At 41.3% G+C, this 27,042-nt stretch overlaps 1 protein-coding gene across 1 annotated transcript; it reads left to right on the forward strand.

Moving 5' to 3' along the window:
- Positions 1–4,542: 4,542 nt before the first annotated feature.
- On the forward strand, positions 4,543–25,779 carry cdk5 (cyclin dependent kinase 5). The gene is made up of 12 exons (XM_084327296.1): positions 4,543–4,715; positions 5,040–5,128; positions 9,911–9,978; positions 10,198–10,258; positions 10,398–10,454; positions 10,836–10,931; positions 11,462–11,536; positions 13,201–13,297; positions 13,739–13,808; positions 14,108–14,168; positions 23,385–23,465; positions 23,626–25,779. The coding sequence occupies exons 1-12, from the start codon at positions 4,679–4,681 to the stop codon at positions 23,710–23,712; spliced, it is 879 nt and encodes a 292-aa protein (XP_084183422.1). The 5' UTR covers positions 4,543–4,678; the 3' UTR covers positions 23,713–25,779.
- The last annotated feature ends 1,263 nt before the right edge of the window (positions 25,780–27,042 follow it).

A 27,042-nucleotide genomic window follows, 5' to 3' on the forward strand; every position in this document is an offset into this window, starting at 1 on the left:
AATGCCATGTAATAAAGACATTTAACACGCTCATCACAGACAAGCTGGATGTGGCCAATTACTTAAACATATTCTTCACAAACATAGCCACATCACTGGTAAATAAACTACCCTCCCACTCAGGGCATTTTGGGGTAGAACACATCATAGCCTACTATAATAACCTAGGGGTCCGCAAAGACGATTTCAAACTAGAAATGGTAACAACAGATGAGGTACTCAAAAAACTGAGCGCCCTCCAACCTAACAAGGCCACTGGCCATGACAATATCCCCTCCAAATTCTTCAGAGACTCAGCAGCCGCCATCACCCCAATCATCACACACATAATAAACCTCTCCATAAAACAGGGACACGTACCCAAAGACTTCGAAATTGCGAGAGTAACCCCCCTGCACAAAAAGGGCAGCAAATTAGACCCAGGCAACTACCGCCCTGTTTCTATTCTTACCTCCATCTCGAAAGTCATGGAAAAAATTGTATATGAACAGGTCGAAAAGTACCTTGCGGGAAAAAATCTAATCTACGAATTCCAATCTGGCTTCAGAACATCCCACTCCACTGACGCATGCCTTCTCTATTTGAACGACCACATCAAACGAGGTGGACGCGGGCAAATACTGCAGCATGGTCATGCTGGACCTACAAAAGGCCTTCGACACTGTCAATCACTCTATTCTGATTGACAAGCTAAAAGCAATTGGTTTTGATGGTTATCAGTGAGCTGGATGCAATCCTACCTGGAGGGGAGAGAACAGATGGTGGAGGTAAACGGTACCCTATCCCCCCCTCCCAGTGAGCTGTGGTGTTCCACAAGGAAGCATACTGTTCCTAATTTATGCAAATGACATGTCGTCAGCTTGTGACTGCAACTTGTTCCTGTTTGCGGAAGACTCAGCCCTGCTGGTCTCTGACAAGAACAAGTTACAGGTTGAAAAAACCCTCAGCTCGGAACTAGGCAGAATCTGCACCTGGCTTGCTGATAACAAACTATCATTACACCTGGGTAAAACAGAGTCCATTCTCTTCGGTTCAAATAACAAACTCAGCAAGACCGACGACTTCTCAGTTACAGTGGGTGACAATATTGTCGCAAGGAAAGATGAAATTACATACCTGGGTTCCATCCTAGAGGCAAATCTTTCCTGTGACAAAATGGCATCCAATGTAATAAAAAAAAGTCAACCAACGAACTAGATTCTTGTACCGGATCTCCTCTCTGGTAAACAAGAATACCCTGAAGATTCTGGCAGGAGCATTCATTCAAGGGTACTACGACTATGCTTGCATCTCATGGTACCAAAGCACCTCAAAGGCGCTAAAAACTAAATTACAAACATCACAAAACAAACTGGTCAGACTACTGCTTGACCTTACTCCTAGAACCCACCTCACCCCTGCCCACTTTGACAACCTAGGATGGCTTAGAGTAGACGACAGAGTACAGCAATGGGCCTGGTCTACAAGATACACTACACCACTAAGGTACCCATGTACATGTCAAAATACTTCCCAAAGGTCAGTAAATACCACGACCACAACACCAGAGGGAGCTCCACAAATCATGTTAAACCCAGATTCGGCTCAAACAAGGGACTAAACACGTTTAGCAATTATGCCACATCAATGTGGAACGCCCTACCCACAGCTGTAAAGGAATGTGAATCACTACCCACTTTCAAAACCACTCAAAGAGCACCTACGGGAGGCTGCAATTCGAAACTGTCCCCTGTAAATGTTCAAACCCAACCCCCTTCAATGTACAGTTTTCCCCCAACCACCTCCAATGTACAGTTTCCTACCCAACCTCCTCCAATGTACAGTTTCTTCCCCCTCAAATGTATATACTCTCTTTTTTAGACTATTTTTGTACTCATAAACAGTACTGTATATTTGTAGATCTGATATGTTATAAATGTCTAGATGTAACAGTACTGTCTACCTGTATGTCATGTATGTCATATATGTTATGATTAATTGAAATGGGGGACCCTGAACCGGCTGAACATATGCCTCTCGCCACTGGATGAAATAATCCATGGCTGTGAGGATATACCTGTTTCCTTTTATTTGTGCAGGGAAATGGGCACAGAACAGCGATCCCCACCCTCTCCATCAACTGTTGCAGCTGGGCATAATGATCTATCCGAAGGGCTCTTCCGAGCCATGCAGCTGTGATAATGGTGGCAAAAGTCTCCCACATATCTTTTATGCTGACCCCAATGGAAGCTTTGGTAAAGTTGGGGGAGCTTTTTGGTAACCCCAATGTGGCCTGTCTGTGGGGGGGGGGGGGGTCTGTACAGACTGGAGCACTGTTTCCTGAAGGGTTCTAGGTACTGCCACCTGATATCCCATGTGGCTGGCTCTTTCTACCCCTACTGCAATAACTCCATCTTGGAGGTGCAGGGCCCCAAACATGGACCACAGTCCCTTGGTAGCTTGTGATGTCACAGCAACCACCTCCCACTGTGGCTGCTGTTTCCTCTCCACCTACCAGAGCACGTGCTGAAGGTCTCCATCTACCTCTTCTCTCTCTGTTGCATTGACAGCCTGGAGTAATTACCAGTTGCCAGCATCGCATTTCTCCTTCGGCATTAAAAGTTCCTTCTCTTGGTCCATTTCTTGCAGTAGTGGCAGCTGTCCTCGCAGCAGGGGCAATGGGAGAGGGCATCTGCATTGTGGTGACATGCCCCTGCCCTCCTTGATGCCTGCAGCTCCTCAATCCAATCCAACTCTGGCTCCTTAAATGACATTAAAGGACAGATTCATCTTCTTCTTTTTTTTTCAGGCGCTATTTAAAAATGGTCTGGCATGGTGTTGACTAGTACGGGCCATCATTTCACAGATCGCTTTAGTATTGAGAAACCTAGCACCGTGCTGCATCCTCTAACCAGACCATAATAGAATGTGAGAGAAAAGTAAAGAAGTCTTTCAGCCTTCAAAAACCACGATACATGTCCTTTTCCAAAATAGGAAGCCATGGAAATGGTTGCAAACCGTACATCCTATCAAACATTATAATGAGTTCCCCAGTCAGACAGGTTTAGTCTCTGTGCCAGCAGCAACTCCATGGGGTATTTCACAAAGCAGGATGAGCAAATTGGCAATATCTTGATGTTTCAGAATTTAATGTGTAAAATTAAACTTGAATATTAGGTTTAGGAATATGAATCAGTCATGCATATTGATAATTGTTCATGAATAACGTTATCTGGCTAAGTCCATAACCCTGCTAAGTGAGATACCCCCTCTGGACATGGAATCTTGCAATGGATGTTCATGTGAATAATTATACTCTGGTTGGTTCTTGCACATTATCATTTGTTTTTCTATAGTATCTGATGCGAACCATTCTAAAATATCCTCAACCATTAATATTTCTCCATCTTATTTCCATTTGTATGTGACCTGAGAATGATGGTCTCCTTTATAACCTTTCAAGAGGACATTTTGATAATGATGATTTAATAATGTGATTCCCTCGTGAAGCGCCCTCCTGTCTCCTGATAGCTTCAGATGAAGGAAAGTGGTGCCATCTTGTCATGGTTTTATAACTGATTGTCTCAGCATTTGATTTCAATCCAGATTAAATGTTCCCAGCCTTCTAAAAGTTCTGCTAGTTTCTGACAAAGACGAGTAAACCATATTTTGATTGTTGCAGAGAAACTTGGCATTGAATCTAATCATGTTAACTTGTGGCCATGTCCACGGATGGCCTATACTTACTGTGACCTGCATAGTTATCGGAAATGGAATGAATGTCTTATTTAGGCTGGGTATCCTGTTTTGAAATGGTTTAAATAAATGTGAATAAATGTATTATCATCTTAAAAAAATATATATATATGTTTTCTAATTTACAAATGTGTATACTTGTTTGGCAAATTATTTTCAAAGTAATGCTTGGCATAGGAACTGACAGATTTGTATTTGTACGCCTATTTCCCTCTTTAGCCTGTTTGTCCCTTCCCTCCATGTAAGTCAGGGAATCATGTAGTCAATAAATACCTTGGCCAGTTTCTCCTTTTGTTTTTTGAAAACCAATATATTTCTGCCAAGGGACTCATAATAGTTAGATGTGCCAAGTGTTGTGTTGTGATTTGGGCCACTTCGACCTGTACTGTGAATGTGGCCTAAGGACTCTGGCTCTCCCCCACAACAACACTGTTTGTTACAAATACAGTAATGTATTGTAATGTAGCCATCTTCACAAACTATGTAATATTCATTATATTAAATTTTACAAAACACAGTGACTCAGTGAGGAAGACAAGTATGTTTGAGGATAGTGAGGACATCACGATGGCACAACAAGATTCAATCCAGTAAACCAATGATGCTGCTGGAAATATTCCTGACATATATGATATGTGATTTTGAATCTAAATATATGAAGGATATTTGGTTATTCCTATTCTATTCCCCCGTTGCCAACTTTAAATTGTTCTTGTTAGGTTGAGTTGTCTCAGCGGTCTGTTGCAATTCACCATTTGGCCTCTAGATGCCCAACAAGTCAAGCCTGGGCTTGGCAGCTGACAACACAAGCAGCAAGTGCAGAAGGCTCTGAGCTAACATCATTAGCTAGCTAAAGATCATCTCCCAACCTGGAGCGTTCCTCGGTTAACGTTAGTACTAGTTCATTAGCTAGCTGGGGCAGGGGTGGCGTTATTGACCAACCATGCAGAAATATGAAAAGCTCGAAAAAATTGGAGAAGGTAAGTCTCATACCCTATTTAGCAAAGTTAACTTAGCTTGCTAGCTAGCAGCTTTGATGCGACTCGGGTATAACCTACTTGCTATTTACGTTAAGTATTGCTGTTGTCTTACTGCTTGCACTATCTATTTAGCCTGTTGGTGTAATTTGTAGACGTTATCCTGGCACGTTGGTTATGTATTATTACTGATAGACGACGTTCGCAGAAAATCTCTGCTTTAGCAATAATTTATGCTACCGAAGCTAGCTCGTTCAGCCTTGACGTTGACGTTACTCAGTTAAGTTGGCATTAGCTGCACCATTAACTGATTTGTTTCCTTACCAGGTACTTATGGTACCGTTTTCAAGGCTAAAAACAGAGAAACCCACGAAATTGTGGCTTTGAAAAGAGTTCGATTGGATGACGATGACGAGGTACGTAACGTTACTGCCAACAAAACAAAAATGTTATTTCAGCCAACGTTAGCATGGTAGCTGACAAGGAGTGCATCCTCCTAGCCCCTTTCGTTTGATTGATTGAAAGGTTTATTAACAGATTGCAGAATGGGTACAGTACAGTACAGCTCAATACATACAATTGTTAAGGGGATGCAGACCAGAGAAAGACTTTCGTCTTGTTTACATCAGGGTCCCCCATTTTCAATTAATCATATATTGAAATGTATGACGTGACTGTGATGTGATTGAATACAAAGCATATTGGCGTGCATCACAGTCACGAAAGGGGCTAAGTGCATCCCAGTGTTTTCCCTAACGTTCCTTTCATTCACACATAGATACAATAGGAAATCAAAGTACCAATAATTTATGTCCTGATGAATTGAAAATGGGGGCTCTGATGTAAACGAGACGAAAGTCTTTCTCTGGTCTGCATTGATTGATTGATTGAAAAGTGTATTAACAGATTGCAGAATGGGTACAGTACAGTACAGCTCAGTACATACAATTGTTAAGGGGATGCAGACCAGAGAAAGACTTTCGTCTTGTTTACATCAGGGTCCCCCATTTTCAATTCATCATAACATATGACATACATGACATACAGATAGACAGTACTGCTACATCTATACATTTATGACATATCAGATTTGCAAATACAGTACTGTTTGTGATACAAAAGTGTCCAGAAAAAGAGTGTATATACATTTGGCATAGAAACTGTACATTGGAGGAGGTTGGGTGGGTGGGGTGGGGTTGGGTGGATGGGTGAGGGCTGTACATTGGAGGTGGGGGGGGGGGGGGGTTGGGTAGGGGACACACACACATTTTACACTGTACATTGGAATACTGACAAAGCCTTACTTGGTCATTTACTGTACAACTAGGTTAGGACATTTGTAGGGGCCAGTTTCGAATTGCAGTCTCACGTAGGTGTTTTTTGAGAGTGTTTTTGAAAGTGGGTAGTGATTCACATTCCTTTACAGCTTTAGGTAGGGCGTTCCACATTGATGTGGCATAATTGCGAAACGTGTTTAGTCCCTTGTTTGAGCCGAATCTGGGTTTTACATGATTTGTGGAGCTCCCTCTGGTGTTGTGATCGTGGTATTCACTGACCTTTGGGAAGTATTTTGACATGTACATGGGTACCTTGGTCGCGTAGTGTATCTTGTAGACCAGGCCCATTGCAAGTTGCTGTACTCTGTCGTCTACTCTAAGCCATCCTAGGTTGTCAAAGTGGGCAGGGGTGAGGTGGGTTCTAGGAGTCAGGTCAAGCAGTAGTCTGACTAGCTTGTTTTGAGATGTTTGTAATTTGTTTTTTAGTGCCTTTGAGGTGCTTTGGTACCATGAGGTGCAAGCATAGTCGTAGTACCCTTGAATGAGTGCTCCTGCTAGAGTCTTCAGGGTATTCTTGTTTACCAGAGAGGAGATCCGGTACAAGAATCGTGTTCGTTGGTTGACTTTTTTTATTACATTGGATGCCATTTTGTCACAGGAAAGATTAGCCTCTAGGATGGAACCCAGGTAGGTAATTTCATCTTTCCTTGTGATAATATTGTCACCCACTGTAACCGAGAAGCCGTCGGTCTTGCTGAGTTTGTTATTTGAACCGAAGAGAATGGACTCTGTTTTGCCCATGTGTAATGATAGTTTGTTGTCGGCGAGCCATATGCAGATTTTGCCTAGTTCCGAGCTGAGGGCTTTTTCAACCTGTAACTTGTTCTTGTCAGAGACCAGCAGGGCTGAGTCGTCCGCAAACAGGAACAAGTTGCAGTCACAAGCTGACGACATGTCATTTGCATAAATTAGGAATAGTAGCGGTCCTAGTATGCTTCCTTGTGGAACACCACAGCTCACTGTGAGGGGGGGGGGGGTAGGGTACCGTTTACCTCCACCATCTGTTCCCTCCCCTCCAGGTAGGATTGTATCCAGCTCACTGATAAACTATCAAAACCAATTGCTTTTAGCTTGTCAATCAGAATGGTGTGATTGATAGTGTCGAAGGCCTTTTGTAGGTCCAGCATGACCATGCCGCAGTATTTGCCCGCGTCCACCTCTTGTTTGATGTGGTCGTTCAAGTAGAGAAGGCATGTGTCAGTGGAGTGGGATGTTCTGAAGCCAGATTGGAATTCGTATATTAGATTTTTTTCCGCGAGGTACTTTTCGATCTGTTCGTATACTATTTTTTCCATGACTTTCGAGATGGATGCAAGGATAGAAACAGGGCGGTAGTTGCCCAGGTCTAATTTGCTGCCCTTTTTGTGCAGGGGTGTTACTCTCGCAATTTTGAAGTCCTTTGGGACGCCTAGGTTCTTGTAGTATGCTACTATGTGTTCTACCCCATACTGCCCTGAGTGGGAGGGTAGTTTGTTTACCAGTGTTGTGGCTATGTTTGTGAAGAAAGTGTTTAAGTAATTGGCTACATCCAGCTTGTCTGTGATGAGCGTGTTGTCCGTCTTTATGTTTATGTTTGAGAACCTGGTTTTAAGTTTTTTACTGCAGCCTAGTTGATTGTTGAGTAATTTCCAAAGTTCACGTGGTTTATTTTTGTTTTCCTCGGTTTTGTCATTGATGACATTTTTTTTTAGCAGTTTTGATCATGGAGTTTACGTCATTTCTTAGTCTGTTTCTTTCTAGTTTGAGTTCAGTCACGTGGTCTTGGAGTTCACTGCTCATGCTTTTGGCTTTGACTGGCTTTTACGAAACTCAGAGCATTTTTTGTCTCTGGCTTTCATAGCGGTCAGTATTTCAGTGTGCATCCATGGCTCAGCGTGATTTTTTACTCTGGTGGTTCTTAGGGGGGCCATGTTGTTTAGTATTGATGAAAATTTTGTTTTGAAGCCAAGCCAAGTTTCTTCAACCAGTGTACCATTGAGTTCATCTGACCAGTCCAGACTCTCCAGTTCAAGGTTAAAGGCCTCGCTAGAGTAGGTTTTGAGGTCTCTAGATGTGACTGTTTTGTGACAGCCAGCCTTTAGTTTTAGCTTTTTGCGGGTACAGAATATCATATAATGATCACTTAACCCACATGCTATAACCCCTTTATTGGAGATCTTGGACTTGTCAGAGGTCAGTATGAGGTCAATGTTAGTCTGAGTTGATTCACATATCCTTGTGGGTTGGGTGATTAGTTGGCTGAGGCCGTGCAGATCACAAAACCTATTGAATGATTTGAAGACGGGTGCATCTTTTTGTTGCATATCCGTGTTCCAATCCCCAATACGAATTTTTTCCGCATCCTCAGCTCCAGCTAAGCACACATCCAGAGTATCATAAAAGCCAGTTTGATCTGGCGGTCTGTATATTGTGCCGACTAGAACAGATTTTGCCCTTTCAAATAAAATTTCCACCCATACGGTTTCAATTGTCTCATGATGAAGGTCAGTACGGGTAATGAATTTGGTGTCCTTATGCATGTACATACAAACACCACCTCCATACTGGTTTCTGTCATTACGGACTATAGTATAGTTCTCTAACTCTATTTCAGGGTCTGTTACAGATTGGTCAAGTTTAGTTTCAGTAAAGCATATTATGTCTACCTTACCGCTCATAAACAGGTTTCTTATTTCGTCCAGTTTATGCTTAATGCTGTTTACATTAAGGTGAAAAATGTGTAGTCCGTTTTTATTTGCTGTGGTATTGATGTCTTCAAGTTCCAGGTAATTGTCTTCGTCTGGTGCTGCTGTGGGGGAGGGTGGGGGGGGGCTTTGTTGTTGTCTCCGTGAGGTCTGTGTGTTGGTGTGTGGGGAGGGGGGGGTCCTTTGTCCTGTGTCTTCTCTGGCGGCAACCCTTTGTCCTCCTGGGCTGGTAAACATAGCCAGCCTGGCTAGCCGGCTATCGGGCGTTGAGATGTTTAAACCCCGCGTCGAGTTGGTCGTCATGGTTTCGACCCTCGGTTCACCTCCTCTCGTCTCTGCCTCACGTGTTCTCGTCTGCTGCGGCGTCATTGGGGGAGAGTCGCAGTCCGCGCTGTGGATGTAGCCACGGGTCGAGTTGTTGATGTTGTTGTTGATCGCGATGGAAACCTCCCTCGCTTCTTGCGTTGCCAGACCAAGTCTTCTAGCCTGAGTTCTGGTCAAAACTGGGCCTGGGTTTAAATGAATGTCTCCCGAGAGTAGCAGGATAAGGGACAAAAAGGTCTTTCGGTCCATTCTGCCATTCGGGGGTCTGTTCTTTCTTTCAGGATTGGCCGTTAATGTTGCATGAACGGTCGCTGTCCCCACGGCCAGGTGCTTATGCTCCGTGCCGTTCTGGAAATAAAAGTCGCTGTGTACCTCCTTTTCTATTTTTGCTCTTCTCTCCTCTTCTGTCTGGTTGTGCTTCATCGTTGAGTAGAGGTACGAATCCCTTATCCAAAACATAACGAGGAGAAAATGTGCGCAAAATCTCTTTTGCTTGCTGTATTGACGAGGGCTCCGGGAGCTCAGGAATTTGCGACCGCTCATGGCTGTGTCCCCTTAACAATTGTGTGTATTGAGCTGTACTGTATTGTACCCATTCTGCAATCTGTTAATAAAGTTTTCAATCAATCAATTGACCCCAAAGGCACATACAATCATAGTCCATAGTGGTTAGAATAATTGCTTTAATTATAACCAAGTGACTGTTATTCAAATATGAAGTTGTGTGCCGCAACCTGCACTTGAACCAAAGTAACAGGGATGGACCCACTGCCACCACTGCTACAAAACAAGTACATTATGGTGCATCCTGTTTGATTGGAAACCCTAATGTTTGGTCATCATTCTGTCACAGGGGGTGCCAAGTTCTGCCCTGCGAGAAATATGTCTCCTGAAAGAACTGAAGCACAAAAATATTGTCAGGTGAGTATTTATGTCCAGTCTGGAAGTAGGCATTTGCAGTATGTTTTCAAATTATAACTCCATGCCTTACTCAATAAATGGCAATCTAATTATTAAAATACCTAATGGAATCAACTATATTATGCCATGTTATATATGGGAAACGTCCCAATTCCAGTTGAGGCAGGTGAGGTAGTTGAAGAAAGGTGGTTATTAATGTGTTATGTTTTGTCTCCCCAGGCTACATGATGTCTTGCACAGTGACAAGAAATTAACATTGGTTTTTGAATATTGTGATCAGGTGAGGAACAATTGGCTTAGTTAGGTCTGCATTTGAATAGCATTGTGCACATGCCAGCTTCTTGTGCCCCACACTCCATTTTTGAATTGATAAGCAATATGGTTGAATGAGTGAACTTGTGATTTTGTTATGACTGCAGGACTTGAAGAAATATTTTGACAGTTGCAATGGAGATCTAGATCCTGAAACTGTGAAGGTGAGAAGGTGTTCTCCATACTAAAGTGATATTGGCATCCTGGGCAAACATTAAAGGGCCATTTCACACATTAATTTAATTTGAGAGTTAATGAGTTTGAATATCTCCTCCAGTGATGTCATCAGAGGACACTGAATCCTTGTGTTAGATGAAAAAATAGCAATCCCTATTGCAATCCTTATCTCATCTACATAATTTCATTGTGTTGTACTTAACCCATTAACTCTCAATGAATGTTTTTCAGTTAAGTGAGTTTTTTTTTTACTTTGGCCTGAACTGCACAGTTTTATGTCTACGTATTCTTGGCTGTGTGACACATTATTCTCAACATTGAATAAGTTTGATTCAGCTATTTCAGTAATGGTATTCTCTCATGTGCAGTCGTTCATGTACCAGCTGTTGAAGGGCCTTGCATTCTGTCACAGTCGGAATGTTCTCCACAGAGACCTGAAGCCACAGAATCTCCTCATCAACAGAGTGAGTAAAATGTGTGTGAACCATGACAAGCTAGAATTGGATACGAGTTCCATTTGGATTTTCAGATAAATGTTTTCAAATATAGATATATAATATCTAAAGCTAGTTGGGTGGACTATTGTGCACATCCGTAGTTAAAGACTATAGAGGTTGAGTTATTTTGGGTGATTTTATTGCATTCACACACAAAGTGACTTTGGATCGACTTGACAGCTGTAAATACACCGACTGTCCAATAACCTTAAAAACGGCCTCCTCTGGTTTCTCGTCTCAAGGGTGCAGTTATTCATGACTGTTTCTGCAAATCATTTATGTTAACTTGTTGAATATTAAAAAAAAGTATGGCAATTTCATTCTCTATATGATTTGTAACTATTGTGCAAGTGAATATATAATAACTTGAAATCATTAATGGGTTATGTGAAAACCTATTGCTGAATCTAAAGCGGTGAGGATGCCATAATTCACAAGTGTGTAACTGGAAGATTGTATTGAATAACTGTATTGATTGCTGATGTCTGTGCCTTCAGAATGGAGAGTTGAAGTTGGCTGATTTTGGGTTGGCTCGAGCCTTTGGGATTCCAGTGAGGTGTTACTCAGCGGAGGTAAGTTTTCCATTCCATTCCATGGTTATTAGTACTACTTAGGTACACAATAGTGCTTACTGCTTAGTAGGGGTGTAACAGTACGTGTATTTGTCCCGTGAATTTACGGTACGGCCGTCACGGTGCGGTACATGCAGCCATATGAAGAATACGCCTAAGCGCAAACACACCAGTCGCACATGCAGGCACTCGCGGGTTCCGTGCGAGAACAGCGCGCGTGGCCGGGCACACAGAGTCCAACTTCAGAGCGAGCGAAAGTGCACAGGGAAAGGCACATTTACATTAGAAGAACAGCTGCAGCCTGCAGGGTCATTACAATTGTACAGTTTTTTTCGTTTTCTTGTTCGCCCAATCATGTTAACCAAATGAAACCAATGGAAAGACACACACGCCGCGCATCGCCAACACACACACACGCCGCGCATCGCCAGCACACACGCCGCACGTCGCCAACACACACACAAGCTGCGCATCGCCAACACACACGCCGCGTGTCGCCAACACACACACACTCCGCGCATCGCCAACACACACACACGTCGCCAACAAACAACAACAACATTCTCCCCCGCCGGACTCACGCTGATCAAATAAAAAAAAGAAACATACTTTTTCGGACTGAGCATCTGAGCTCCTCCAGTTGAACTGCTATTGTGTTTAAATCCAAATAATCCTCTGCCATTCTGTCATCTGTTCTCTAGTATTCAGTCTTGTGCAGTTAAATCCTCTCTAGAAGTGAAACTGAAACTTACCAAGCCTATAAGTTGTTAAAGGGGCACTAGGCAATTCATTTACTCTGGATGCCTGAACACAGAATGGCACCAGTATCACTGACTACCACGGCAAGCCTATAGAAAATTATTCTATTTAATAATAATAATTATAATAATTATCATAAATATAATATATTAATTAAATAGAAAATAAAAAATGTAATTAAAAGAAATAATTATATTAATAATAATAATAATAATAATAATAATAATTTTTTTTCTGTTGTACCGAACTCGTACCGAACCGTGACCCCAATACCGAGGTACGTACCGAACCATGGCTTCTGTGTACCGTTACACCCCTACTGCTTAGTGATTAATTGACATTTCGGTTATTTCTCACCTTGGTTGAATTAGTGTTTGGTTTCCATGTTACACCACACCTTCAGCCAAAGACTGCCAATACAGGAGTTTTCAATGTTATTCATGATTGGAGAGCAAATTTATTTAAACAGATTTATAGATTTTTCTTCTGATAAACATATTTTTTTCTCATGGCAGGAGAAACAAAACTGACTTTTTCCTCAATCCAGTTAAAGGGAGAGTTCGTCCTTCCTTTTTTTTTTAAGAAGTCTTATTTGATTTGTCAAAACTAGTCCATCTAAAGATCACTTGCACCAGTGCATTGATTTGAGACATTGGAATCGGAGAATATTAGCGTTTCTCATGGAAGTATAGAATGATACGGTCAGGATGAGTCTGTCATCATGCATCTTTTAGAAAATGGCCTCCACTTTACAGAGTGGACAAATCACTAGGGCGTGTTGTCATGTTCCTTTTTAACGGAGGGCATGAATTCTGTTGCGAAGCAATATTCATGTTTTATTCCCTCTTGTGTTTTAATCCAATACGGTCGTCGTGTGATGAGGTGTAATTGTCTTCTCTGTCTAGGTGGTGACATTGTGGTACAGGCCTCCAGATGTGCTCTTTGGTGCTAAACTTTATTCTACCTCAATTGACATGTGGTCTGCTGGATGCATATTTGCAGGTACAAATATCTGTTGACCCAGATTACATATTTTCTATAGAAGCTTTTTTCTTTTGTCAACATCATCTTCTGTCTCCAAACCGCATGCGCATGTTTTGACTCCAGGGACATTCTGGATGAAAGCACTTGCACAGACGGGTCGTCAGGTGTGCATGGTTTCATCCAGAGACTGTCCCTGGAGCCCTCTGTGAAACCAAATTGCACGTGCATCCCAAAACGTCATCATTGTTTACAAACCGTTAGAGGGTCTGTTGTATGACTGGGGGAGGGGGGGGGAAAGGTGGTGTTTAGTTTGTGGATTGACAGTTCTTGACAGCATTTACTGTGAAAGTTTGTATGTTGTGTGTCTGCAATAAAGTCATCAAGACAAATTCCTGTTTATTTATTGTACTCCTCGAATAAAGAGATTGTGATTCTGTTCATGATTTTCATCCCATTCAGAGCTGGCTAATGCTGGAAGGCCCTTATTCCCTGGGAATGACGTTGATGACCAGTTGAAGAGAATCTTCAGATATCCTTTTGACATTATTTGTAGATATTGACTAGCCAAATTTCCCTCGGGATGAATAAAGTATTTCTATAGGTGTTGGACTAGTGCATGTTTGCCAACCTTCTGTAGATATTTGTTTTGATGGTAGGGGCATCTTTTTATTATTTGCATATTTGGAACGTGTAATATAATTAAGATAATGGAAGTAGGATGATGCAATGAAGGTGATCCAATTTTTACGATTAATTATATTTATGACTACATTTGATCAATTGGAGACTATTCATTTGCGAAGGTAATTTCTTTAACCTTCATAGTACATTGTTGGGTACGCCCACTGAAGAACAGTGGCAGACAATGACAAAACTTCCAGATTACAAGGTAAGCCATTGATAAGCCTAAGTCATTTATTCTAAATTCTAGTGCCTGCAGAGAGAAGAGCTCTTAAATAGATTATTTACATGGTAATTGCATTCCGTCACTGAACTCTTGCTCTATGGCCCTGTTCCCACTTGGCATTAAGATCCGATCTGAGTGATCCAATCACAAGTGGCCATCTCTAAATACGCCTGCTCACACCTGGCATTAGAATGCGTCTCAGGGGAGCACTTATGATTGGATCTCATTTCCCTGCTCAATATGCAAATAAACACATAGGCCTACATTACTAAAGACACATGCAAATGTCATAATATAACAGAGCATGCAGTGTTTGCATTACTATTTACAATGTTACTGTGAAATACCGGTACCTTTTTATTTAGTGAGACTACACAACTTTTCAAATGCTTCAGTGACAATGGACTGACACTCACTCATATCAACTACCTTCACATTTGAAATTAACACTTTAATCGCCGATGATGTGTTTAGACGTCATTCCTAGCCATGCTCATTCTGCCGAAGACGCCGTAACTCGTCTTTGATGTCAATATTTCAAAAATCTGTGATCGAAATCATATTTCTCCTCCGGGGTCCTGAGATATACTGCTGATCTCCACTCAACTCTCTAGCGGTTCAAGAGCGCCATCTGGTGGCCGATCGGCAGATCGCCAACAGGAAGTGACTCGTCAAACAGGAAGTGCTCATCCATAAATCGTCCGGGCACTCGCGATCATTAGCAGGACTCTATCTCAACACACTGGATAATCAATCGCTCGCCCTAACTCAATAAACAACGTTATTTGGACGTATATAGTATTATACAACCTGGAAATGGTTCATCAGGATCAACATCCCATAATCGAAAACTGTCTACTCCACGCTGATCGTCCAACAGCGCGAGGAAGATACGGTGAGTTTCAACGTTATTTTCTAACGTATTCTATACTAACTGATCTGATGATCATATGACCCACACTAGATGAATGGTATAACGTTGCCCACGGAATTATAAACGCCCCCTCGCCCATCCGGTCAATATCAGATGATACGTAGTAACTTCTAGAAGTACCTCCAGTTGAAATGTTTCATCTGGCAACGATCGCTACCAAACTGTATTTGATCATCAATATAATGCATTTGGAGCTATAAATCAAGTTCTGGAGAAAGCTGCAGAAAACGATAAAAACATACTTATACTTTAGACTTTATACTTTTGCCCGTCAATGTGCGGCTCTTCCATCCATAAAAAAAAAGTAAAAAAAAGATTTCTTTCTTTTTTTTTAACTTTTTTTTAACTTTTTTTTTTATGTCACTCATTCCATAAGGACGTAGAATAAACATTTAATTTTTTTTTAATGGTCCATTTGCATCTTCTTGGTATCTGAATCTAGGTACATATATGGATCAGTGTCAGAAATAGTGTCTGTTACTAGACTTGAGTAAATTGTAATGAACCAAAGGAGAATATCAATTCTATTTAAAAAAAAAAAAATGTATCTTTGACTGTGAATAACACCATGCTAAAATTGACCAGACCTGAAAAATCTAAGCAAATGAATAAAGGGAAGATGATTAAACAGAAGGTTTTGTAGATACAGTACTGAATTCTGCCATCTTTTTTATAATATAAATTTCTCCAAAATCTTTCATCATATTGCAACACCGTTTTTTGCAAGACGTTCACAGAAAGGTAGAGAAACTAACTGCGTTCTGTTTTATGGCAATAACGTTCAGGTTTGTGGGAGATAATCCCAAAAAATAAGAGAAATAAAAAAGTAAATCCAGAAGTCAGATGATTGACAGGGGCTGGTGTGAGCTGGGTAGGGTAGTTTTTCTAAATGTGAAAGCCCTGAGTCTCTTCCTTCAAAAGACTATACTCACTTTTGGATGTGCCACTTCCTCCTGTCAATATGCGCCGGTTTCCGACTCAATGCCCTGAAATTTCTATAATCTTATATTTCACTAATAACAGTTAAAATAATTGGTAAACAAACGTAATGCTGAAAATATACACTTTTACTGTATATCTCGGGCTTAAGAGGTTAACCCTGTGAGGCCCAAATTAAAAAGACATTAGCAACTTCAGAGGCCAGAGGGTGGGACATATAAACACATTTACTATCAAATAGCATTGTGAGGCTGAACAACAGGACCAATTGACTATACATGTGCTTAAAGGGGAACTATCTTATAAATGGCCTTTTTCAGTGTTTACCATTGTTTCTTAGCTATGTGGACTTATATTAATAGGATCTATGTCTCTAATTCTCATATTGGCGCATTCTTCCAATTCTCCTCTCACAATATTCACCCTCACTGAACTGAGTCATCTGAAAATGTGCATATCTGTGATGTCAGAAATTTCTCAGCTGCATAATAATGTGGCAGTTGATGTGGCAGTTGGCACCAGGCCACACAGTGGTTCGAGCCCAGCCTCAAAACGGCTTAAGATCTTGAGGTAGAAAAATGCGGTTTTTGAGTACTTGATTAGAAATACAAAACAATGCATTTTATTTTTTTGAAAAAAACCTAGGTGTTCCATAGACTCACAGGAATTGTGTAAAAGTACCCAAATAGTGAAAGAAATAGTAAAATAGTTCCCCTTTTAACATTTTTTAAATAAACATTATTTTTTTAAATGGCTAAAAGTGATTTTGTAATTTTGCAACCGTGGGTCTCACAGGGTACTTTTAACCCTGTGAGGCCCAAATAAAAAAGACATTAGCAACTTCAGAGGGTGAGACCTATAAACACATGAAGGGTGCCGTGACTGAAAAAAAAGGTTGAGAAACGCTGGGGTGTGGCTCTTTGTGGTACCACAGTAATTTTTGTGGCTCTTTTTGTGGCTCTCTGACTGGTTGGCCACCCCTGCTTTAGACCATATTTTAGTATGAATATGTGAATGAAAAAGTATATCGTTGCTACACCCTGAACAATGGATATAGGACATTGAATGGGCCATAATAATGGCAATTTAGCAATAGAATTTAAAAAGTTATAGCCCTGCAAAGAAGGGGAACTTCTCCATAGACAAATAGAGCTGGCTAGGGATGGTAAATTATGAATTTAACCCATGGCGATCAAAGTGTTAATAAGGAGGTGAGATTATCACAACAATGCCATTCACGCATGACGCGTGTATAGGCCATCCACTCGTCAAAGCTAGGATATGGAAAATGCGACGCTGATAATAAAAGCACTCTCCAGGCGATATCAATGGAGAACATCGGAATGATTCGAAATTGTATTTCCAAGCAATAGAACGATGATCTGGTGTCTCCAGTGATCACGGTTGTCTACAAAAGCTGATAGGCCTAGGGCGGCTGGGTGGCGCAGCAGAGATTGCTCTCGTCACCAATGCAAGAGACTCCGGTCTCGAATCCGGGTGTCAGCATTGCCTCCGGCTTGGGCCGGCCGTCATACTGGCTCAATTGGCAGAGCCAGCGGGTGGAAGTCGATGGGTGGGGATTTGGACGTTGTGGACAGCGACTCCTACAGGTCGGTTGGGGGACGCCTGCACAGCAGACACAGGAAGTAGCGGGGGTAGTGTGAGCCTCCCATGCGTTACACCTCGCCACTGAGAGTCCGCGCTGGCAGGTGAAAAGATGTGACAGGCTGCCTCCTCGTGTACCGGAGGGGACACGTGATGCAAGGCTTCTATCCTCCCTACAACCGACCAGTGGGGGGCATAGTCAAGCAACATTCAAGACAGGGGAGGGGAGAATTGGAAACACGAAATTGGGACGGGAGAAAAATAGAAAATAAGGAGAAAAAGTGGTTAAAAAAAAAGCTGATAGGCCTATCTCATAAAACCCACAAAGCACTTTCCTTGTGTTTTCATTCCATACTAGGGGTTAATATGTTTTTTCAATTATTTAACAAACATACATTACCGGTATATCAAAATATAGACAGCGATTATTGAAATAAACATACAAATTAGACACTCAATTATTCAGACTAATATACATACAGACATAAATGTAGACATCCAATTATTCTAACAAACATACTTGTACAAATTATTCAAACATTGAAGACACATGGACAATGACCGCTATGCCCACCCCTTATCCCTCCCTACCACCCCTGGGATCAAGAGCACACTAGAGAAGAGAGAGAAGGAGAGGGAGAAAGAATAAAAATAAAATAAGTATTCATGCTAGTTGATCGTAAAAAGAGAGAGGTACATATCCATATACACATACACAAGCGCATATATATACACACATATATATATACACATGCATACATATACACATACGCAGAAAGGGGATTCGTAGTATAGGTGTTTGTAAACTGAGTGAATACACCATCAATCAGGTTGGTGTAATCTCAAAGAGTCAAACCCTTTACATGTTCAATAAAGGGAGACCATACTTTGGTGAATTTGTCATAATACCCGTTCAGTGTATGTGTTATTTTTTCAAGTTGCAGCAAAGACAACACCTCCTGTCAAGGGCGTCATTTTGTTTTCAATGGTGGAGAGGACACATTTGGGGGCGTGGTCACAGTGGCGTTGTTTCAGTAAAAGCCATGGTATGGCAAGGAGGGAGAGTGGCTGTTGCGGCCGGTGCGCCTGTTCCTTAATGATAAGCAAGCAGTGCAAGAATGCGGAAGCATTCTACCGTAGTGGCGTGCGGTAATGCGCCTTTCATTTTCCGCCGCCCAGCGCCCAGGTGCGTGCACCGGCGGCGGCGTGCTCGCTCAGGTGCGTGCGTGCGCCGGCGTGCTCGCGCGAGGTGCCCGCGCATGCGCATGAGATCCCGCCTTGGTTCGACACGAGCGGAGCTCAATATATATAAGTCACCGCCCCTTATTCAGTATCGAGAAATAGCTCAATTGGCAACACTGCATGGCTGTGGATCCTACAGCTCGTTTGCTGGTGAGTTCGAATCCCATAAAATATATTTTTTTTAACGTGATTTTTTTTTTAACGTGTATTCTTTCGCCGGTTAAGGTTAGGCATGGTTAAGGTTAAGGTTAAGGTTAGGCATTGTTTCGGAGTTGGTTAAGGTTAGAACGGTTAAGTTTAGGCGCTGTTAAGGAGCTGGTTAAGGTTAGAGTTTGTCAAAGAGAATGGCAATATTCTTTCTATGGTTAAGGTTAGGCATGGTTAAGGTTAAGGTTAAGGTTAGGCATTGTTTCGGAGTTGGTTAAGGTTAGAACGGTTAAGTTTAGGCGCTGTTAAGGAGCTGGTTAAGGTTAGAGTTTGTCAAAGAGAATGGCAATAGACAGCCTATTTCCGCGCGACAGCTCCCAAAGCGGGCCTGAAAAGAAAGGCGCTTTACCGTAGTGGCGTGCGGTGACGAATGCTTCCGCATTTTTGCACTGCTTGCTTATCATTAAGGTAGACGCGGCCGGTGCTACATATAGTTGGAAGGTCGTGGGGGTAGGGGGGTGTGAATGGGCGGGGTCCCCCCCCCCCCTTCGTAGATTATTATTATATATATTTTTTTAAATCAGTTGTGCAATAGTCAATTTTGGTGAGTTGTTTCTATACAATTCACTTATGACAAGTCATAACGCCGCGTGAGTCTCGGAACGTGCGTACTGCATTGTGTGTGTGTGTGTGTGTGTGAGAGAGATATCGTGCTATTTATTATCTACAAAGCAGGCATGGCCAGCACCCTCATTTCACTGTCTGTATGCGCCCCCAGACATCATATTTGAAGACCCTGATCAGATAGGCCAAATTTATTTGCTTGACCATTTACATTGACTGCGACGATACATTGGCCTGAGCTATTGTTATGCAACGACAGGTAGCCAGGTGGGGTACTTGGCGTCTTGGTTGTTTATTCTGAGACAAAGAGCAGCCACCTCTGTCTGGCGTTCAACTACTGTACAACGCGGCAGCGCGCGTCACAAATGACATGCAAATTAGATGATTTTGTCACAAGCCAATGGCTCGTCCCTCGCCAAGTACTCACCTGGCTACTTGTCTTTGCATAACAATATAGCTCAGGTCGTCAGAGACCTGAGCTCAGAGAGGGAACAAGCAGCCGTTTTCCGTGTGGTCCTAGTGCCTCATTGCGTCTCTGTTTATTATCGTGTAACATTGTTTTGGACAGTAAAAAAGTGCGGGGGACAATAACTGCCTTCTGAAACCATGCAGGGGACATGTCCCCTGTGTGTCCTCCCATAATTACACCCCTGCCTCCTGTATCCATCTCCTGAAGGGGGGGGTTTGTTGGATTTCCATTCCATTAGAATGATTCTGCGTGCAATGAGGCTACTGAATCCAATTGCTTTCCTTTGCGCATTTGTGGTATGAATTTCCCCTGGTATTACTCCAAAATGGAGGTTATTGGGTTGGGTTCGAGAGGTGTATTGCATAAGACAGATAGACATTGAAATATTCTGGACCAGAAATTGATTAAGGAGGGACATGACCAAAACATGTGTCCCAGTGAAACTGGGTTGTTACATCTGGGACAGGTGGGGTTTACCGATTTGTATATTCTAGCCAGTCTGTCACAATAGTGTATTCTGTGAAACACCTTGAATTGAATTAGACCATGTCTAATACAAATGGAGGACGTATAGCGGAGATGCAATCTTCCCATATACCCTCAGGGAAAACCATTCCCAAGTTGCGTTCCCAAGCGTCCCGCGTTTTAGTGCTTGTTGGTGGGTCAATGTTTTGGATAATATCATATGTTCTGGAGATTAAGCCCCTGTTGAACAAATTCAAATTTAATATTTTGTATGCAGAATCCTTATCTGGGGGTTTAGGGTAGGTATGGAAATGTTTGGAAGCAAAGCTGCGAGCTTGTAGATACCTGAACAAGTGTGATTGTGCAATGTTGTGCTCCTTGCGTATAAGTTCAAATGTCATGAATGCATTGTCATCAAATAGATCTTCAAAGAAGACCAGTCTGAGTCAATGCCAACCAGCAAAAGTAGCATCCATTTGTGAAGGTGTGAAAAGATGGTTAAGGGACAGGGCAGACAGACCACTCATCTGACTAAGATTGAAATGTTTACGCATGTTGGCAATGAAGCAGATACAATGGGGAAATTGATGGATGTGAGGCAAGCTCCATTGTTGCCCACATAGGCCCCTCTATCTGCGAGTGCTGCCACCCAATATGCCAATTTGGAGATATTTGCTGCCCAGTAATAATAGAGAAAGTTAGGAAGACTCAACCCCCCTTCAGATTTAGGTCTTTACAGATAGATCTTCTTCAGTCAGGGGTTGTTTTGTTCCAAATAAAAGTTTAAATTTATTTCTCTAATTTAACAAAGAATTGTTTCGGGAGCCAGACTGGAAGCGCTTGAAATAAATATAGGAATCTTGGTAATACTGTCATTTTCAGAGCGTTAACTCGTCCAGCTAGGGAAATTGGTAGGCACGACCAGCGTTCTAGATCTGCTCTTGTGCGTTCTAACATTGTATCAAAATTTGCCATTGTGAGAGTTTTAAAGGAACTAGTTATATGTACACCTGAATATTTAAAGGATTGTTGCTGAATTTTAAAGGGAAATTGGTTGTATTTCAGTGTTTTGCTAATATTATTTACCGGGAAAAGAAGACTTTTGCTTAAATTTAGTTTATAGCCAGAGAAATTCCCAAATTCCGGTAACAGATGTAGAATGTAAGGTATGGACTGTAATGGATCAGCCACAAAAAGAAGCAGGTCATCAGCATATAGTGAGACCCTATGTGTTGTATCCCCCCTTGTAATGCCCCTAATCCTCTCGTCCTTCCTGATCGCGATAGCGAGGGGTTCGATGGCTAAATCGAATAGATAGGTGAAAGACAACAACCCTGACAAGTACCTTTTATATATTGGAAAGTATTCAGATATCAGGCCATTCGTCTTCACCGCAGAACTAGGGCTGTCGTACAGAATTTTTATCCAACCACAAAAAGCCCTTCCAAATCCAAATCTTTCCAGAACGGCATGTCCTCTGGCAAGTGCACAGAATTTGATGAATGTAATATATTAAGAAGTCGTCTCATGTTGTAAAATGATTGTCGTTCAGGTGCCATTAATGTTCTTAATCAGCATTAGAGAACCTACCAGAGTTCAGGGGTGGGAAGAAAAAAAAGTTGTATTCTATATTGATATAGGCCTAAAACAGCATATTTTTGCTTGCCTGCAATTGACCCTATATGAGGCATACAACTTTTGTGGCACTGGAATATTATTATAAAGTTTTCTCAACATATAGGCTATAACGTAATTAAAACAAACTGCCTGCAGAGCAACAATTTAGATAGGATATTGGATAACTTTCAGGAGAGTTGAACCAGGGCAGCACACAGAAGAAATGTGCCTGGAGTAATGACAGGAAGGAAATGCTTGGTAATTCCTTTCTATGTATAGCCTAATATAACAGCGTAATCAGGTCTGCTGAAGGAGCACACAAGCCCACATTCTGAACATAAAAACAATTTTGCTTTGGATTTGTTCAATATGATTTTTGTTGTGACAGCCCTAGTATAGTGTTTGAAAACAATTCCGACATTGTGGATAAAGCCAGCTTGCTCAATTTGAGAACCAACTGAAGATGAGAAAAAGGAGGAAGAAAGGGAGAGCAGATATTTCGCCTTGTGTTCAGCATAGCATTAGAAAAAGGTTAATAGCCACAACTACAAAACATACAAAAAGTATTCTGTACTTCTGTATGACAACTAATAAAGAAACTTGAACTCCAGAAGACATGACAGAGTTGACCAGGCAGCCTTTCAATATGGCCCAGCACGCATTTGGGTACACTGTACATTATTGTGTGTGAATAATGTATACTCAGTAGATAGTAAATTATAACACTACCTCATGCATACTGCACCTTATGTGACACTGTGAATAATGTGAATATTCCTCAGCTAGTCGGATAGTAAATTATATTGACCATATTGATCAAATTGTTTACACTGCCTGTGTTGTTTTTTACTACCTGTATACTGTGTTGTTTTACTACCTGTACCCCCCCCCCTCCCCCCCATGCTGCTATGATGCCTGAATTTCCCCAAGGGGATCAATAAAGGAATATCTTATCTTATCTTATCTTATCTTACACACTGCAGTGCTAACATAATGTGGCCATATGCGGCCCAGACCACCTCAGTGGTTTGAGCGATCGGATCTCAATGTGTCCTGGATTCCCACCTGTACATAGAAGTGCCCTTTTGTGATAGGATCACCCAGATCGGATCTTAATGCCACAGGGCTTATGTTCCTCTTCCCTGTCTACTTACAGCCGTATCCCATGTATCCAGCCACCACCTCATTGGTAAACGTGGTCCCCAAACTAAGTAGCACAGGACGGGATCTACTTCAGGTATTTAAGCATCAAACCTTTTTATTTATTTTCTCTAAATTGGATCTGTACCTGCCTGCAGATGGAGCTACTGCTAGCACAAGGTTTTCCTCTCGGCACCTAATTCTGTTGGGGAAAGTGTTGCTACACAAATACTAAATCTCTTCTTCCTCCTCCTCAGAATCTGTTGAAATGTAATCCAGTCCAGAGGATCTCTGCAGAGGAGGCCTTGCAGCATCCCTACTTTGCCGATTTCTGCCCACCATAGAGCCTCAGCTGCCACTAACGGAACCTCAAGCCGCCAGAATCAATCCTCCTTCACTCCGTTTGGTCATTAGGATTATAGTCCTCCAAGGCTCATCCTGCACTGCTTCTAAAATACCTACTACAGCTCATTCTGTTGTGCCTCCCTTGTGGAATGAAGTCCTCGCGGCTCTACAAGATCCTACCTTCTGTTCGGTTGCAAGCCTGTCCGTCTGTTCCTTGTCTATTTTGGTACACGCTCTTCATTCGTTTTTTTTTTAATTGTGACAGCCTTCACATAAGTATGTGAGACTACGGGCGGGATGAGTTGCATTGAGTTTCAACCTCAACCTCTGCTCCACCACCGATTAACATATATGAACAAATTCAAGGAGATATTTCCTGTTCATTTAACATATTTAATTAGTTTTCAACCCTTTTCCTTTGGCATGGGTGCACCGATGCCTGTGAGTTCCTACAGTCAACCAATAGTGTTCGTTGCCCCAGCAATCTCTAGTCATGCCACCCATAGTTCACCTCTAGAGCTACATGAACTGTTTCTGGCCTAGGATCAAATCCCAACACCACATTCTCTGTCTAATTTGTCTCCCTCAGCCTTCCTAATATTCCAATAAGGGAAGGGGACTGCCCAATCTCTTTTTAAACATAAATATATATATATATTGGTCATAAATGTATCTGCAAATTACTGTATGTTGATGTGACCAGATTTGTTTTTCTGCTTTTTTGGTAAAATCTTTTTAATTATGGCTAATATCGTTGATAATGAGTCACAGGAGGGGAAAAGCCTGATCGCTAGTCGGGATTATGGATTCCTTGGTCAATTAATGTTGGAGATTGGTTTTTTCATCAACTCATGAAGTTATGCATAATATGACAGATTGACCAAAAGTGACGTGTCACTTAAAATGAGTGACATTAGCTAATTGTGTAACTTGAATATTGCTTAAAAGTGATTGTTTTGATGAAAGCTTGGTTTTAACTGTTTATGACTTTAAATTCAACCATCTTAGACTTGGGATGAGACTGGAGATGGACAGACTTGTACATGATTTTCTTTTTCCAGTTATTTCTCAGGCTGTTTTTTTTGCATTTTTTGTTATGTTTTTGTGCACTTTGTAAATAACAGTTGTATGTTAAATCATTTCGGTTATCATCCATTCTGTCATATGTTGAACACTGAAAGCCATGTTATTGTCATTGATTGGGCCAACACTTTGATCTTATAACCGGTGGACCATTAGTCATTGCCCCCCCCCCCCCCACACACACACTTGTTATTATCCTAATGTCTTCTAGCTTTTGTAAGATGCTCATTAGCTTTTGTAATAGTTAAGTGAGGGGGGGTGGGGCGGGGGGGGTGGTTCAGATACCTGTATTATGTAGTGATTGCTTTGCACCACTGGCTGAATCCATTCTAGTTATTTAATTTAATAAGACAAAAAGGCTTACAGTTTCTACAGTGTTATTTCACGCCAGATTGTTATTACTTATCCCATAAGAGCCAACATTGAGTAATCTTTGAGGTAGTTGTCTTCGTAGGAAAAAGGGTTTATTTAAATTTTTCTGATGTAAGACAAGATAATGGAATGCATGTATTTATTGATAATTGAATGTCTGCTTACTTTTGCATTTATAATCTTTTTATATATATATATATCCAGCACGACTTTTCATTTGATACAGAGGCTCGCTCTTGAATAATTAAATATTACACCAGGATCTTTGGCATTTAAGGCTGTGTTGAGTATCCATGATGCTTGAAGGTTGTGTGGTGTGTGGTTGAAGCTATGATTTGATTATGAAATCTTGGGGACGTTTGCTCTCCCTGGTAGGCTGTTTCATTATCCATCATGATGACAGGATATTTCAGTGCTCATTTTAGCGAACTGCTGTACAGTTACTTTAGATGGCATAACCTTTACTTTCATTTTGAATGAAGAGTGGATTTTGCACTTTCCTAGAATCCTTGGTTACATTGGTCGGGTTATGGTCATGCATTTGGACAATTGCTGTCAGTGGTCTTTGTGTATATTTCAACCACAATGGTTCAATATTCAATAAAAGTGGACACAAACACATTGGTTAATGTTTGTCTAGTTATTTACCATTTACAAATTTTGTCTGTGTAACTATTTGTCTATTTTGGGGTTGGATTATATCCCTTGAGAATGTAATATACAGCAGAGGTGAGGTTTGGGAAGCTATGTGTCGTGCACTGACCGATGGATATAAGACTGGATCTTGGCCCTTTGGCTTGTTTTGTATTTATTCTCATGAAATCCTTCTAGTTATCCAAGTGATCATCGGGTTTGATAGGCTATATATGAACCTTGCAAGCATGTTTGTATGCAAGTGATTGCACTGAGATACTATGCGTATGAGTTTTATATAAGACAGAACGTTACACTTAGGTTAAGAGAGCATTAACTATTTATTGTATACTTTGAATTCAAATCACAAATGTAGGATATACTGCACATACAGTACTTAGAGCCAGATGAACCAAGTCCATTCCCTCCAGATATTTAAGTACATGCATCTTGTGAGTTTTTCTTGTGAAATATTCTTACAGTGGTACCCAGCATTGCTTTCAGTTCAAGTCACATTCATTCTTTAATATATATATATATATATATATATATATATATATATATATATATATATATATTACAAAGATATAATGTACCATAGGGCTTGGAACGTACAGATAATACATTGTACCATAGGGCTTGGAACATAAAGACCCAACTTTTGTTTCATCTGGCTCCAAAATACAATTGGACAATACAAAGTGAATAACATGGCTAATAATAATAATACATTAGGAATCCAGAGACATTAGGAATACACAATGGTCATGCAAGGAGGAAAATAGGAGATGTGCAATATATTATGCATTAAGCTGCAAGAATAAAATAGTTCAAATCTATTGGTTGAAAGAAATATATAGAACACTATCATCTACTTGGCCATAATTATACAGTAAAATATAAATTAACTACTTAATGAGAATAAACAGTTTTCATATACTCAGCAGTGCGAGTTCAAACACGCTCTCAGATTGGTAGTAAGGCAGGGGGTGGGGAAGGAGAAGGAAGGACCTGGGGCTATTCATAAATCCTACAGCCACAGTTGTACATCAACTACTTTGGTAGGTTTTATGACTGGCCATCAAATATACTCATGAAACAGAAATGTGGCACAACAATCAAAGTCATGGCAATGCAACATCATCATCAAGTACAGTGTAGCATCATGTCCAACGTTAACAGATGGAATAATTCAGATGATCTAAACATTGATCTAAGTCATTAGTCTGCAGCTGTTCCAA

The sequence above is a fragment of the Notolepis coatsorum genome, assembly GCF_963971535.1.
Source record: "Notolepis coatsorum genome assembly, chromosome: 13".
NCBI lineage: Eukaryota > Metazoa > Chordata > Actinopteri > Aulopiformes > Paralepididae > Notolepis > Notolepis coatsorum.

Excerpts from the sequence above, each read along its gene's own strand:
- cdk5 (XM_084327296.1), top strand. The coding sequence starts at position 4,679 with ATGCAGAAATATGAAAAGCTCGAAAAAATTGGAGAAG. Across the intron at positions 13,298-13,738 it reads TGCTGGATGCATATTTGCAG|AGCTGGCTAATGCTGGAAGG; the intron begins GTACAAATATCT and ends CATCCCATTCAG. Across the intron at positions 14,169-23,384 it reads CAAAACTTCCAGATTACAAG|CCGTATCCCATGTATCCAGC; the intron begins GTAAGCCATTGA and ends GTCTACTTACAG.